Source organism: Engraulis encrasicolus, chromosome 6 (assembly GCF_034702125.1).
Source record: "Engraulis encrasicolus isolate BLACKSEA-1 chromosome 6, IST_EnEncr_1.0, whole genome shotgun sequence".
Taxonomy (NCBI): domain Eukaryota; kingdom Metazoa; phylum Chordata; class Actinopteri; order Clupeiformes; family Engraulidae; genus Engraulis; species Engraulis encrasicolus.
The window spans coordinates 52,750,684-52,767,679 of NC_085862.1; the positions used below are offsets into that span (position 1 = coordinate 52,750,684).

The following is a 16,996-nucleotide window of genomic DNA, read 5'->3' on the forward strand; positions in this document are numbered from 1 at the left end:
TTGTAAATGAGTAAGAACCAAACTACGACTGCACAGTGGAGTGGGAATCAACTTCTACTGTGTGAGTTTTATGTGGTTTCATGCCTTCTGGTCTTTGGAGGAGAAACTTCGAGGACCGATGCGACTGTGCTGTGTCTGCTGTGTGAGCATAGTATTTCTTGCCCATTTATAAACATTTGTAAACATTTTTTGATAATTAGTTCATTATATATAAAGTGCTTATAAAGGTGTCCATAGGTAGTTATTCTCAAGTGTTACCGTACATACTTGTACAAGTATGTAGTATGCAGCTTAGAAACATGTAGGCAGGAATACACAAATTCATTAACGGACATGTGCCTAGATATGCACATACGCACACACCCATACACACATCCAAGAACCCAAACACACTGCGTGGCTGCGTGGCTGCGTGGCACGTCTTGGCATGATGACTCACCTGTCATCAAGGCCACCATCTGGGAGACGGCCTGCTCCCCGCACACCTCGTTGACGGCGGTGACGGTGACGTTGTAGGTCTCTCCGCAGTGCAGATCGTGGAGGACACAGTCGGTCCCCGTGCCGTTACAGGTGGCCGTCAGGCCCTGCTCCGTCACCGCCTCCACCATGTAGGAGTCGGCGCCCCTGCTGCTGTCCCACGACACCAGGCCAATGGAGATGGTGGTGTAGTCGATGGCCACGTTCTGGGTCACACACGGACCTGGGGCGGGCACACATACACACACGGACGGACGGAGGAGAGGGAGGGATGGGAGACACATCAGTGGAACAGTGGTGTCTGTGTGTGTGTGTGTGTGTGTGTGTGTGTGTGTGTGTGTGTGTGTGTGTGTGTGTGTGTGTGTGTGTGTGTGTGTGTGTGTGTGTGTGCCTGTGTGTGTGTGTGTGTGTGTGTAAGTGTGCGTGCGTGCGTGCGTGTGTGTGTGTGTGTGCACACTACACCAATCCCACTTTGTGAGGCTGCTGCTATTGGAGCACACCCAGATGCTGGGGTCCTTGCTCCATGTGGGGCCCAAATCCTGGACCCCACATGCTTTAACATTGTTTAGCATTGTTTAGCTATTGTTAGGGTTACTATGAATGGAAGGCCCCCAGAAACATAGGAAGGGCCCCACAAAAGATGTAAAGGTTGGGCTGAGTGTGTGTGTGTGTGTGTGTGTGTGTGTGTGTGTGTGCGTGCGTGTGTGTGTGCGTGCGTGCGTGTGTGCGTATACACATGCTCACCGGTGATGAGCTGCCCGGGCATCATGGCCTCGCTGGAGCACGTGTCCCCGATGGCGCGGACGGTGATGGTGTAGCTGTCCCCGCAGGACAGTGCCATGAGCTCGCAGTTGGTCTCGGTGGTCTGGCACTCTACCTCGTGTCCCAGCATGCTTTGCCCCACTGCCACGTAGGACTCTGCCCCCGTCGCCGGCTGCCATGACACCAGCGCAGAGTTTGTCTCGCAGTCTATCACCGCCTCGATGTTGCGCGGCATGCAGGGCACTACGGACACACATGAAAGGAGGAAACATGGAAATACAGTATGGGCGTAGTGTATGTATGTACTGTAATGACCCAAATATTACATTACATTACATGACATGACATTTAGCTGAAGCTTTTATCCAAAGTGAGTTTTAGTTATTGGTTAGGGCTGAAAAGAAAATAAAGGTCTGCAACACTGTTTGATGCTCCCAAAATCTACTGGCACGACGTTTCGGACTAACCGTCCTTCATCACAGTGCACAGTGGTTAGGGCCCCTGAAGCAATGTGGGGTTAGGTGCCTTGCTCAAGGGCACTTCAGCCATGGAGTGCGGAAAGACTTAAACTTGCAACCCTCTGATCTAAAGCCCATCTCCTTAACCATTAGGCCAGGGCTGCCCAATATAAATGTAAAACAGGGGTTTTGTTCTTACATCCACCCTTGATGTGGGATTCCATCCTGTGTTGTCAGACGGGCTACCTGAGTGTGAGTTTACAATGTGAAATATCTGACTGCGTGTTTAAGATGTTGGATACACCTGAGTGTGATTTTACATTATTGATGGCCTTGGATACCTAAAGGTATTACATTGTCTGTGGGCTTGGCTAATTAAGTGTGTGAGTTCACAATGTTGGGAACCTGAATGTGTGTTTATGATGTCAGAAACCTAAACGTTGCACACCTCTGTGTGTTTTTACAATCTCTCATACCTGAGTGTGTTTTGACGGTGTCGGTGGGCGCGCTGTCGCAGTATCCGTCAGAGGCCGTGACACTGACGTGGTAGATCTGTCCGCAGGCCAGGTCGGTGATGTTGCAGGACTCCATGCCGGGGTAGTAGGGGTCGATGGGGTCAGAGGTCATGACCTGGCAGGAAGTGGATCGGCCATCGCTGTCCATCACGTTAGCTATGTAGGAGTCAGCGCCCATGCTCTCCTCCCACGTCACACTCAACTGGTTCAGCTGGCAGTCCACCGCAAGGGACACGTTCTGGGCCATGCAGGGCACTGCAGCACACACAAAGCAAAGGCAAGCGTACGTGACAATTACTTAAAGAAAAAAATCTATTAATTTACAGTTTGTTTTACAGTTCAATTGTAAGAGTTTACATTTCTGGCTTGAATTACCTCCGCCAAGGACGTGTTGGTGTGTCTGTTTGTTTGTTTGTCTGTCTGTCTGTCAGCAGGATAACTCAAAAATGATGTCATTTTGTGGAGTTGTTGGAAATAACAAAAGGAACATGTGATTCAATTTTGGTGGTGATCCGGGTGACATCCTGATCCAGGATTTTTTAAAGATTCTTCACCATTAGGGCAAAAGATAGGGAACATTTTGACATTCCAGTTTCTAACTCCACAAAAACAAGGCATTAAGACTTGAAAAATATTAGGGTGTCACACATAGTCAAATGTTCTGTCAAACAGCTTCCTTGGCGGAGGTCTGCACTCTCTGAGTGCATTTCTTGTTCTGTCTGAGTCCACTTTCACTAGTAGGTTTGCTGATGGAGTTGCTGAGTGCTTGCAAAATTCTAATAATTTCAGTTTCACTTGTGGCTGACTCCTGGCTGTTCTGGCTTACTTGTGACCACTGAGGTCTTGTGGCATAACTCTGCCGTAACTATGGCGGAGTTCCAGATGACTTCTGGCCTAGCTGCGTCATGGTTGCGTCCTCACCAGTGTGTATGGTGATGGGGTTGCTGAATTTTAGCTATATTGTTTGTTTGTTTGTTTGTTAGTTTTTTTGGGGGGGAAAAATATTTTTGGCCTTTATTACGATAGTGTATTGAAGAGTTGGACAGGAAATGAGTGGGAAGAGAGAGACAGGGAAGGGTCGGCAAAGGACCCGGGCTGGAATCGAACCCGGGTCAGCCGCGCAGCAGATGATAACCTTACCGTTAGTGCCACGGTAGGGCCGATCTAGCTATATTCTAATGACTTCTGACTAGGTTCTGGCTGAGATCCAGGTGACTTCTGGCCTGGCTGAGTCTTGGCTGTGTCCTCACCTGTGCGTATGGTGACGGGGTTGCTGGGAGAGCTGGAGCAGGTGCTGTCCTTGGCCACCACGCTGGCGTTGTACAGCTGTCCACACTCCAGGTCACTTATCTCACACGTGCCCTCGTGTGTCTCACAGCTGGACGCATGCCCCTCATTGCTCACCGCAGTCACCTGAGGGGTTAGTTACATTATGAAGTTATTATCATTACTTCTATCATTACATTTATTATACTTTTGGAGTTTTTCAAGTTTTACTTTCACTTTCAGTTCATTTTTATTTTTTACTTCATACAAGTGTTGAAAAGTTTTCTTTTCCCATACCGTTGCTGGGACACCTGGTTCTCACCAGACCTCTGTGTATTTGTAGCTCTAAAGCCCCCTGGTGGAGCTAAGTGGCTCTACACCACACAAGTGGGTCTGAGCGTGTCCCTAGCCAGAAAATTGTAGGAGCGTTGTCGTAGCATTTATTGTTCTATCAGTGTGCAAGCCATCCTTGACATACAGTAGACGTTGCCATAGATATTAGCATATAGCAAAGGCACCTGGCAGAGCATAATGCTTGTAGATTTATTTAGATAATAAATTATGAGAAAATAATTATTTGACTTCAATACTTTTGCTTGTTATTGATCAACCTGAAGGTTTATTTTGTTGATTTCCCCACTGATATGGGTATTCACAGACATAGACATAGAGATTGCCATACACTACTGTATTTATGTTGTATATGCATAGGTACAGATTGCAGATGTGTCTGGTATAGACATAGATACTGGTATAGACATAGACAGTGGTAGACATAGCGTAGGCACCTGGTAGACGTGTCATATTGACATAAGACATAGACAGTTGTATACATAGTGTAAGCACCTGGTAGACATAGACATAGACATATATACTGTATAGACAGTGGTAGAGGTAGCGTAGGCACCTGATAGACATATCATATTAAAACAAAAACATACGGTAGACATAGACAGTGGTAGACATAGCGTAGGCACCTGGTAGACATATCATATTAACATAAACATAGACATAGACAGTGGTAGACATAGCGTAGGCACCTGGTAGACGTGTCATATAGACATAGACATAAGACATAGACAGTGGTAGATGTAGAGCAGGCACCTGGTAGACGTGTCCTCGGTCTGTCAGGCTCCAGGTGAAGACGGCCATGTTGTCACTGCACGTCACACTGCCCACCAGGGACTGTGGCACACACGGCACTATACGCAGAATAAGCACACAGTACACAGCATGGCTTAGTGTGATAGTGTACTCAGGCACACACAACAAACATACATTACTCAGGCACACACAACCAATACACACAGCATGGGTTAGTAGTGTACTCAGGCGCACGCAACAAACATACACAGCATGTGTTAGTAGTGTACTCAGACACACACAACACTGCAGGCACAACATGCATACACAGCACGAGTTAGTAGTGCATTCGGACATGCACAGCACTACAAGCACAATAGGCATAGTTGAGTACTGTATGTGTTAGAGTGTTAGTGACAGTGTAATGCAATGTAATGTAATGTACTGTAATATAATGTAATGTAAGTGAATGGTGTGTTTTTATGCTTCAGCATGCCTGCACACGCACAGACAAACACAAGTACGTGCGCAGGCTCACACACACACACACACACACACACACACACACACACACACACACACACACACACACACACACACACACACACACACACACACACACACACACACACACACACACACACACACACACACACACACTGAGCTCTAAATTAACACTAGCCAACCGGCCAAATGCTGGTAAAAAATTTCAGTTTGGCTGGTAGAAAAGACCTACTTAACAGCCACTTTAACCCATTAGTGAGTGTGTGTTTGGCTAGGAAGATTAACATCTGCTAGCCATTTTGGCTGGTGATGAAGAAAGTAAATTTAGAGCCCGGCACACACACACACACACACACACACACACACACACACACACACACACACACACACACACACACACACACACACACACACACACACACACCCATCCACAGATACATACACACACAAACACACACACACACACCAACCCGCCCACCCACGTCACACCCACCTGTCCGGACGATGCGCGGCATGCTCTGCGAGCTGTTGCAGGTGCGTCCCTCGGCGGTGATGGTGACCACGTACATCTCGCCACAGGCCAGGTTGGGGAAGTTGCATTGGGGCAGGGTGTTATGGCAGCAGGAGATGTCCCCCGTGGTCTTCTCCAGGGCGGCCGAGTAGCTGACCGCGCCCACGCTGGCCTCCCATTCCACAAACACCGTGCCACTGACACAGTCCACCACCGTCTCCACCTGCTGGGGAGGGCACGGGGCTGGGGGGAAAGAGAAGGGGGGAAGAGATAGAGAGAAAGAGATGTTTTTAATATTATCATTAATATAATGAGCAATATTTTTAGATTAAGCATATTTATAGTCATTATTCAAAATTCATGTGAAAAAAAAAAACTTTTCACTGTTCTGAAGTCAGATATTTACTTGCGATTAAAATGCCATTCATTAGATTAATTCATTTCAAAGCTTATAGATTAATTTGATTAAAAATTTTAATCGAGTCCCAGCCCTGTTTTTTTTTGTTTTGTTTGCTTGCATGTGCATTACAGCGTACCTGTTTCGGACTCTATGTGGTTACTGGACGGACTACGCGCTTGCACTGTGTTTATTGTGTAGTACGTTGTATTGTATTGTGTTGTCTTATGTTGCATTGCTTTTTTGTTTCTTTGTTTGTTTGCTTCTTTGTTTGCTTGCTTGTGCATTCAGTTTACCTGTTTCGGACTGTATATGTTTTCTGGGTGGACTATGTGATAGGCAGCAACTTCTGTTGTGTTGTGTTGTGTTATGTTGTTTATTTGTGCATACCGTGTACCTGTTTCAGACTTGATGCAGCTACTATGCAGGCTTTCACACTGTGTGGTTGTAACTTCTTGTATTGTTTCTTTTCTCTGTCACATCTGCCTAAGACTGGATGCTGCTGCTAAATTATGGTACTTGGTTTGGTGCGTTGTTTTGATTATTGTCCATGCTCCTACCTGTTTCGGACTCTATGCGGTTGCTGGGCGGGCTCTCGCACTGCGTGTCGGAGGCGGTGACAGTAAAGTTGTAGAATCGACTGCAGGGGAGTTCGGGTACCGCACACTGATTTTCAGTCGAGTTGCAGGTGAACACCTCTCCGTCAGAGTTGGTTGCCGTGGCGGTGTAGTACTCTGCCCCCTTTGACGCCTCCCACACCACCCAGGCCGAATCCGATAGGCAGTCCATCTCCACCTCCACCAGACGCGGGACACAGGGTGCTATACACACATGCACACACACATTCCCACACACACACACACACACACACACACACACACACACACACACACACACACACACACAAACACAAACACACACGTGTGCACACACACACACACACACACACACATGGACACACACACACACACACCCACACCCACACCCACACAATACACACGTGCGCACACACATACACACACACACACACACACACACACACACACACACACACACACACACACACACACACACACACACACACACACACACACACACACACACACACACACACACAAAAACAATTGGTGAGTTTGGTGTTTATGACAAAAAGTACAACATTGTGTTTGCACGTGTGTGTGTGTGTGTGTGTGTGTGTGTGTGTGTGTGTGTGTGTGTGTGTGTGTGTGTGTGTGTGTGTGTGTGTGTGTGTGTGTGTGTGTGTGTGTGTGTGTGTGTGTGTGTGTGTGTGTGTGTGTGTGCGGCGCGTGTCAGCATCCCCTCTGACCTGTGTTGATCTTGTGTACGGGGTAGTACGCCCCTACGCAGGTGCCCCTGACAGGTACCACGGTGACGTTGTAGGCGGCGCCACAGGTGAGGCCGCTCACGCTACAGCTGCTGCCGGTGCTGTTGCAGGTGAAGTAGATGTCGTCATCGCAGTTCTCCGCCGCCGCCGCCACGTACAGCACGCCCGGCACAACGGGTGCCCAGCTGACCGTCACCTCGCCCGACATGCACGCCACCTCCACCTCCATGGAGTCCGGTGGACACGGCGCTGGATTAGGAGGAGGACAAACCAATACATGTAGTGTAATGAAAATAAATTCTCTGACTAAGACACTCCAATTAAAAATGTCTTTATTCATTTGACAAGTCCTATATGGACATGTGAAAAACCCATGTGTAGCGGCATGAGTGCCTTCTTCAGAGACTTTATTCTCATTCTTGAACCTGGATGCACAATACCTTGCACTAATGAGCACCCAAACCCAAGAAACCAACAAATGATCTGGATAAGAGCGCGCCATACTGTATAAACTACATGTTGTTTCTTTCTTTTTAAAAATATATTATTAAGGGCCTTTTTGTCTTTATTGGATAGGACAGATGGAGACGGTGACAGGAAGTGAGTGGGGGAGAGAGATGGAGGCAAATGACCCCAGCCGGAATCGAACCCGGGTCGCCGGCATAGTAACTGGTAGTGCCCTACCATTAGGCCACGGCCGGGCCCAAATAGTTTCTTTCAAATCAATAACAAATGAGTAGTTAACACCTGAATACTGCAAATTAGAAGTGGCCTACACAAGGGAACAGTAGACACACACGACCATGGCTACACACACCTACATATGTTGTACACATATAATACACACCCACACATAAGAAAAACACATGCATATGTGTGTACTGCATATGTATGTACACTTTCTCACACATACACAAAAAAACACACAAACACCTACCCATACCCCCCCCCGCCCCACACACACACATTCCTGCACACACTTCTGCACACACACACACACACTCCATCAGGTCCGCACTCACCTGCCACCACCTGATGCGTGGCACTGCTGGTGCTGTTGCAGACGCTGTTCTGTGCCACCACCGTCACCTGGTAGGTGTGACCACACGGCAGGCTGGGCACCACGCACCCGGGCTCCTCCGAGTCGCAGGGGATCACCTGGCCGTCGCCGCTGGTTACGGTGGTGCGGTAGCCAATGGCCTCGCCCTGCTGCTCCCAGGTGATGTTGAGGAGACCCGTGTCACACACCAGCTCGCTCGCCACGGCGGTCGGGGTGCAAGGGGCTGCCGAACACACACACACACACATTACATTATTACATTACATTTCACTTAGCTGACGCTTTCATTTGTTCAAAGCGACTTACAACTATTATTTTTCAGGGTATTGGTTACAGTCCCTGGAGCAATGTGGGGTTAGGTGCCTTGCTCAAGGGCACTTCAGTCATGGATGGAGGTGTAGGGAGAGGTCAGGGGGGATTCGAACCAGCAACCCCTAGATTGAAAGACCAACTCTCTAACCACTAGGCCACGGCTGACCCATAAAGGGCGTGATGTTGTGCCAGGGTCACACACCCCACCAACTATTTTGGCAGGGCCCCTGCTATCCCAGAATTTGCGAGTGCTTACAGGCGGAAGCGCCACTTCTTACGTATCTGGGTGGGAGTGGTCAAGAGTTTGCGCTGCGAGCAGGGTTCGAACCTACGCGGGGAAACCCCATTGGATTTCAAGTCCAACGCCTTAACCTCTCGGCCATCGCAGCACACACACACACACAGAACGATTTTTTTAGAGTAAGATGATTCAGATTCCGCCCACCCAATGCAAAGGAGTGTGCTCAAGTTCGGTCTCCAAGGGGGGCGGGGTGGGGGCGGCGCTGTCCCCTCCTTCTTCTACTCTTTCTGTGGCATTTGGTGACGGCTTGCATAAGGCAAAGAGGTTGGATATATAATAAGAGGAATCGAACTACGCCCACTCAATGCAAAAGCGTGTGCTCAAAAGTTGGTCTCCTAAGGGGGCGTTGTCCCTCCTTCTTCTTCTCTTTTCGTGGTGTTTGCACAAGACGTGCGCTACCGCCATCTACAGCGCTAAGGGGACTCCATTTATTCTCTACCTCAAAACTCCGAAGGTCTCCTAATCGAAGGTCTCCTAAAGGGGCGTTCACCCGACGTAAAGTGGATACCGGAAAAGAACCCGCCTGCTTTATCTCACTCTCATATACGATTCTTTGCTTAAGGTGTGTGCTACCGCCATCTACAGTGCCAGCTAGGGAACTCCATTCATTCTCAACCTCCTAAAGGGGCGTTCACATGAAATCACATGGATCCAGGAAATACACAGGCTTGACTCGTCTTACTCTACACTACTCTCTTTTGACGCGCACACATATGGGGGGTTAAAGGTTGTGAGTGGTAGGGAATACCTTAGTGATCATGAGCGGTGTTCCATCCTGTTATGTGTTGCGGTACATGTTGTGTAGTAGCAAACTGCTATGTGGCTGCTTGCAGAAAACACTGATCTAACCCCTTCGTACATACATAACTCATACATACATTGTACAGTGTCTAACCTCTTCATACATAGTGCATACTTCATACATACATTCTACAGTGCTGTGCTGTTAGGTGTCTGTTGATGTTTTATATCTTTTGGGGGTTTATCTGGAGTGCGTTACGGTAAGATGTTCAAATACAGTGAACACGGGTTGGACCAATGGCTTTAGCTTTCCTGGCTAACTATCCAATTACTGTCAGGAATACTGCCAGGGGATATAGTTTTGGTACTGACACGTTAAGGGTGCCTGTAGCTTGAGCAAAAGTTAGTTTTTTAGGGGTTTTGTGCCTTTATTAGTGATAGGACAGTGAGAGTGCGACAGGAAATGAGTGGGGAGAGAGAGTCAGGGAAGGACTGGCAAATGACCCGGGCAGGAATGGAACCCGGGTTGCTCATGTAGTGGTCTAGTGCCCTACCATTAGGCCACAGTAGCGCCAAAAGCAAAACAATGTTGAAATATTTAAAATTGGCCAAAGTTCTTCTTTATGTAATAGTAATACTTGTTTAATCTGTTATGATTTTACTGTAAGACAGCTCTTGGCTGTACTTTCTGCTAAGCACATCAGTCCACCTGTGCACTATACGAAAGGTGCTATAGGGCAGTCATGGGCGAGCGGTTAGGGCGTCAGACTTGCATCCTAAAGGTTGCCGGTTCGAATCCCGACCCGCCAGGTTGGTGGGGGGAGTAATCAACCAGTGCTCTTCCTCATCCTCCTCCATGACTGGGCATACCCTGGGGGCGCCATTGAGGGCTGCCCCCTTGAACAGGTGAGGCATAAATGCAATTCCGTAGTGTGCAGTGTTCACTTGTATGCTGTGGAGTGCTGTGTCACAATGACAATGGATGTTGGAGTTTCCCAATGGGCTTTCACTTCACTGTAAGACAGGTCTTTGCTGTACTTTCTGTTAAGCACATCAGACCACCTGTGCACTGTATGAAATGTGCTAGCTAGCTACACAAATACACTTGCTGTGCCATTGCTTACCAATCTGCACCGTCTCTTCATTGCTCCTGGCCCCCATGCAGTTGTCGTCCACCCCCACCACGTACACGGTGTAGGTCTGACCGCACGCCAGGCCAACGATGTCACAGGTCAACCCGCTGGTGTTGCATGTTGCCCGGTAACCCAGGCTGCCCTCGGCAACCGCCATGTAGGACAGCGAGCCGCGGGACGCGGACCAGGACACCGTGAGGACGTCCGAGTGACACGAGGACAGCACCGTCATGTCAGTGGGCGCGCAGCAGGCTGCAGACAGACAGACAGATAGATAGAAAGATAGATAGATAGAAAGAAAGACAGATAAAAAGAAAGACAGATAGATAGATAGATAGATAGATAGATAGATAGGTAGATAGATAGATAGATAGATAGATAGATAGATAGATAGATAGATAGATAGATAGATAGATAGATAGATAGATAGATAGATAGATCGATTTAGAATTATTTTGCAAGTTACTTTGCAAGAGACCAGGGCAAAAACATAACCTTGAAAAGTACAAGTAGAAAGTAGACAGTGTCCTCCTCGTGTTTAGTCCTTGTATAACTGAGGTGCTTATTCTCCTTCAACCAGGCTATTCATGTTATGGGATATCTACAGTATCTGCCGATGAGTGTAGAGGATGGAGAGAGAAAGAGAGAGAGAGGGAGAGAGACAGGCAGAGACAGAGCGAGAGAGGGAGAGAGAAAGAAAGAGAGATAGAGAGAAGAAGAAGAAGAAGAAGAAGAAGAAGAAGAGGAAAGAAGAAGAAGCAGCAGACAAAGAGAGAGAGAGAGAGAGAGAGAGAGAGAGAGAGAGAGAGAGAGAGAGAGAGAGAGAGAGAGAGAGAGAGAGAGAGAGAGAGAGTAAGAGAAGAAAGATAGAGCCTCACCTGTCTGCTTGACCACCCACTCACATGCGGAGCTGGAACAGGTGCGAGAGGGAGAGAGAGAGAGAGAGACAGACAGACAGACAGACAGATAGACCGACAGAGAGAGAGAGAGAAGAGAAGAGAGAGAAGGGATGGGGGTCTGAAGAGCCTCACCTGTCCGCCTGGCCACCCACTCGCGTGCGGGACTGGGGCAGGTGCGTCCCTGCCCGGCCACGGTGAAGCGGTACTTGTGGCCGCACTCCAGGCCCTCTATGGTGGCGTTGGTGCCCGTCGTGGAGGTGCTGACCAAATGCGACAGCGTGGTGCCCTCGGCCGTGGCGTTGTAGTACATCATGCCCGTGCCACCCGTCCAGGACAACAGCGCCACGTTATCACTGCAGTTCAGCGCCACCCGCAGGTGGGAGTGGGGACAGGGGCCTGTGCAGAGGCAAGGAAAGTCATTTTTTAATTGATAAATAAATAATAATTAAATAATAAAATGTAACATGTCTTAAACATCAAAACAAAGTGCTATAAATACATTGTTATTTTTTGGAAATAACCTTCCTCCTGTATGCCCAGCCGTTCTCTGAGTACTGCCAACGCAAACTCTACCTTCAAGATAGCATAAATAACTGAATCGTATCTTACCAGCTAGCCTGTTACTAGAAGTAACATCAAAAGAAAAGCAAGGGGAGGTGTAATATGAGCTTGTTTCCAGAAATGGTGTATTATGTGTATTATGACCATTATTCCTATGTTTAATTATTATTATTATCATTATTATTATATTACTATGTAATATTGTAATATTATTATTATGTCTACATTCTATAATATCTTAGCTTTCTGTCTACATGTTCAACGTTCAATGTTAAATGTTCATTTGTACTGTATTTATTATGAATCACTTATGTCAATGTCAGTCTTGTGTATGTGTTGGCATGGTATAGAGAGAAAACATACTTTTGTTTTCCTTGTATGACTTGTGCATATGAAGAAAGTGACAATAAAAGCTGACTTGACTTAACTTGACTTGATTATTATTATTATTATTGACATTATTATTATTATTATTATTGACATTATTGGCATCATTAGTATTATTACTTTTATTATTATTATTATTATTATAATCATTAATATGACTATTCTATTATTATGTTTCCTACCGGTGGAGATGTTGAATGGCTGGCTGACCATGCTGACACAGCCGTCATGAGAGGCCTCCACCATGACCGTGTAGTCCTGGCCACACTGCAGCTCCGACTGGCCGAAGGAGCAGTGGGCGTCCGTGTTGGTGCAGGTGGCGTTGTGCCCGCTGCTGTAGGCGTACACCGTGTAGCTGCTGGCACCCCGCGCGGTGTCCCAGGTCACCGTGGTGATGCCAGTGTCACAGTCCACGGTGCCACCAGCCCGGGTGGGCACACAGGGGGCTGGAGAGGGGAGAGAGAGAGAGAGAGAGAGAGAGAGAGAGAGAGAGAGAGAGAGAGAGAGAGAGAGAGAGAGAGAGAGAGAGAGAGAGAGAGAGAGGAGTGAGCAGTGACCAATGCACACACACACACACACACACACACACACACACACATGCGCACACACACACACACACACACACACACACACACACACACACACACACACACACACACACACGCCTTCACTCACCGGTGTGGAATTTGGTGGTAGGGCTGGGGGCCGCAGTGCAGTTGACGGTGTAGCCCGTCACGCTGACGCTGTACTCCTCTCCGCAGCCCAGGCCGCTGAAGGTGCAGTTGGTCTCGCTGCTGTTGCAGGTGACCCGCTGGCTATAGAAGCTGACGGCCGTCACCACGTGCTCCTGCTCCGCGCCCGCTCTGCTGTTGTCCCACGTCACCAGCGCGTCATTGGTCATGCAGTCCCGGGTCACCACTGGCGTCTGAGCAGGGCAGGGGGCTATAGGGGGGGAGGGAGAGAGAGAGAGAGAGACAGAGAGAGGGAGAGAGAGAGAGAGAGAGAGAGAGAGAGAGAGAGAGAGAGAGAGAGAGAGAGAGAGAGAGAGAGAGAGAGAGAGAGAGAGATTATTATCATTGATAGTTGTGTTTTATATTTTTGGGGACTGTCCCTTACCTGTTTGTATTTGGTAGTCCATGATGTCACAGTTGATGGTGGAGGTGGGGTGTCTGCATCCCGTATGAAAATCTACCATGGTTTACAATGTTTTTTACAGTATGTAATGTAAGGTAGTAGGCATGGTTTAAAGCGGCTAAACCATAGTCACAAACCATGTCCAAAAAACATTATTACATTATTATTACATTACATTGCAGTTGGCAGATGCTTTATAACCAAAATACATCACAACCATGAATAAATATAAACCATGGTAGAGTGGTGACGGTGATGCCGTAGACCTGTCCGCACTGCAGGTTGGCGATGGTGTGTGTGTGTGTGTGTGTAGTAAAAATGGACTGGTTCAGCGACAGTCACGATGACACACTTTTAAGCAGCATTCCCAACACATAGATGCTGACAATAAAAATGTCTCCTTTGTGGAAATAGGTTGCCCCTTTGATCTTGCTACCACTCCAAGATCCTAAAATACCAGCCACTTATGGATGTGGTCACAAATCAAGGTTTCAACTGTAAGCTTATTGTTCTTGGACATCTAGGACATGTACATAGGCTTGCATTGCGTGAACTGCAGCTCTGTGGACTGTGGACCGGTAATAAGGACAATTCAAAAAAGTCTTCTAAATACTGCTCAATTTCTGCAACAATTGGTAGTTTAGCAATATGGCGAAGGAGGTGCCATGTCTACCCCTAAACACCTTCAATTAACCAGGCCATTCTGACCTGTACTGTATTGCATAGGACCCTATGATTCTGATCAGTCCCTACTGATTGCTATGACATTTGCTTCCACCACTATTTGGATTTGTAACGCTGCCCTCTTGGTGAGATCCAAATAAACGTACTAAACTGTGTGTGTCTCCATACCTGACTGGACCTTGTAGTCTGAATCCATGACTTCGCAGTCGATGGCGGAGGTGGTGACGGCGATGCCGTAGACCTGTCCGCACTGCAGGTTGGCGATGGTGCAGGAGGAGGCCGAGGTGGTGCACGTGAGGCGCGAGCCGTCCGTGGCCATGGCAACAGCTGTGTAGGTGTCGGGGTTCCCGTCCGTGTGCCACTGCACGTCCAGCGAGTTGGCACTGCAGTCCATGTCCGCATGCAGGCCGCTGGGTAGACACGGAGCTGAAGAGAGGAGAGGAGAGGAAGTAGGAAACGATTGTGGACATTTATGCAGGAAGAATCTTCACAGATCAATCACAGATGCTTCAAAACCGTTGAATGGAATACAATAATAGAAGAACACTGTCCACGTACACCACTGTACACGCTGGGTACTTTCTTTTTTTTAAATATATTTTTAGGGGCTTTTATGCCTTTATTTGATAGGACAGTCTGAGATGGTAACGGGAAGCGAGTGGGACATAGAGACGGGGTGGGATCGGGAAATGACCCTGGCCGGACTCGAACCGGGGTCCCCGAGGGCATGCAAGCCCAAATGTGGGGGGCTTAGCACGCTGTGCCACAGCGCCCCCTTGTGTACATTATTTCAATGACGTACAGGACGTACAGGAGTGGTGCCGGTGGGGCTGTTGCAGAGAATGGAAAAACAATCAGACACAGGGTGTATGTGCTCATATCTGGATGACTTACGGGAGTCTGTTTCGATAGAGGTGCCGGTGGTGCTGTTGCAGTCCTGGTTGGAGGAGATGACGGTGATGGTGTAGTGCTGGCCGCACTCCAGCCACAGCTGGCAGGACGTCTCGTTGGTGGTGCAGGTGGAGATGCCCGTGTGGCCATGTGGCCGTGTGGCAATGGCTGTGTAGGAGGTGGCACCCGCTCCCGCCACCCAGGTGAGGTTGGCACGCATGGTGCCACAGGTGGTGCTCAGGGTCACGTCGGTTGGCGGGCAAGGGACTACATGGAGAGGAGAGGAGAGGAGAGGAGAGGAGAGGAGAGGAGGCAGAGGAGAGAAGGCAAGGTTTAGTTAGTTTGTAGAACCCTTTGATTGTTACTGGTTACATACACTCACCCGTGCTGATGTTGAAAGGCATGCTGTGACCTCTGGTGCAAATAAGGATTTAAAGGTGCACCGTGTAATATTTTTTGTTGTTTATTTCCAGAATTCATGCTGCTCATTCACAAATGTTACCTTTTTCATGAATACTTACCACCACCACCAAATTATAAGTATTCATTATGACTGGGAAAATTACACTACACAAAATTACACTGGAAAAGGCATCTTCTCCATGGTCCGCCATTTTGAATTTCCAGAAATAGACATTTTTAGCTGCAAAACTTATACAGGTACTAGCACATAATTTTGCTGAATGTTTGGCACCTTTCAGTCGCGATTGAGGTGTAATTCATTTAAATGCAGTGTTAGGAATCTAGCAAAACTCTGGCTAGAGGTCTGGTATCCTAACTTTTTTTTCCCATACTGCACCTATGCACCACAGACTCACCTGTGCTGGGGTGCATTTCTCGAAACCAAAGTTGCTTACTACATTAGCTACTTTGTTGTTTTCAATGCATTTTCCCATTGGCAACTACAGAAGTTGCTATCAGGCTAACAACTTCTCTTTTGAGAAATGCATCACTGATGTTCAACAGCACGCCGGGACAGAGACTCACCTGCGCTGATGTTGAAGGGCATGCTGGGGCCGCTGGTGCATGTGGCATCCTTGGCGGAGACGGTGAACGCGAAGTCGGCTCCGCAGCTCTGGCCCTGCAGCACGTGGCGGGTGTCGGCGGTGGTGACCGACACGTTGGGGAAGCTCTCCAGGATGTACTGCACGCCGGGCACGGGGCTGGCGTCCCAGCTCAGCGTGATGTCATTGGTGGAGCAGGCGGTGTGGCCCATGAGGTTCGTGGGAGGACACAGGCCTAGAGGCGACAGGCAGGGTACGTGAGTCAGAGTGTTATTGTTATGCTATGTAGTAGAGTAGACAAGATATTTAAGTGATCTAACAGGGTATTTCAGTGTTTCTGTATTGGTTTAGCCCATTTCTTGAAACAGAAATTACATTCTTAAAATAACACAAAACCAGCTTGCAATTATTCACTACAGAATGCCATCTGTTATTGATTTTAAGAAAAATATGAATGGCTTTGCACATGTATCAAGGGCATCATTGCAAATGGTTATATGCAAATATCCTACCCTTGGCACAATAAGCCAAAATATAGAACATTTTTCAAATTAATAAATATTTTTCATCT

General features: G+C 47.9%; 1 protein-coding gene and 1 non-coding gene across 2 annotated transcripts in view; both read right to left on the reverse strand.

The window, feature by feature from the left end:
* The window catches only part of LOC134451598 (uncharacterized), a 73,684-nt gene that overhangs the window by 27,346 nt on the left and 29,342 nt on the right, over positions 1-16,996 (reverse strand). The window contains exons 23-39 of the mRNA XM_063202102.1: positions 16,409-16,660; positions 15,425-15,688; positions 15,333-15,360; positions 14,699-15,015; positions 13,388-13,654; positions 12,895-13,158; positions 11,897-12,160; positions 10,857-11,117; positions 8,341-8,601; positions 7,301-7,567; positions 6,534-6,794; positions 5,559-5,819; positions 4,583-4,680; positions 3,463-3,625; positions 2,174-2,467; positions 1,222-1,482; positions 440-700 (exon numbers count right to left, since the gene is read on the reverse strand). Of these exons, the coding sequence (XP_063058172.1) occupies positions 440-700; positions 1,222-1,482; positions 2,174-2,467; positions 3,463-3,625; positions 4,583-4,680; positions 5,559-5,819; positions 6,534-6,794; positions 7,301-7,567; positions 8,341-8,601; positions 10,857-11,117; positions 11,897-12,160; positions 12,895-13,158; positions 13,388-13,654; positions 14,699-15,015; positions 15,333-15,360; positions 15,425-15,688; positions 16,409-16,660 (4,044 nt within the window). The remainder of the gene's footprint in view (positions 1-439; positions 701-1,221; positions 1,483-2,173; positions 2,468-3,462; positions 3,626-4,582; positions 4,681-5,558; positions 5,820-6,533; positions 6,795-7,300; positions 7,568-8,340; positions 8,602-10,856; positions 11,118-11,896; positions 12,161-12,894; positions 13,159-13,387; positions 13,655-14,698; positions 15,016-15,332; positions 15,361-15,424; positions 15,689-16,408; positions 16,661-16,996) is intronic.
* On the reverse strand, positions 8,998-9,079 carry trnas-uga (transfer RNA serine (anticodon UGA)). Its single transcript has one exon. It is a non-coding gene; the product is annotated as a tRNA-Ser (tRNA).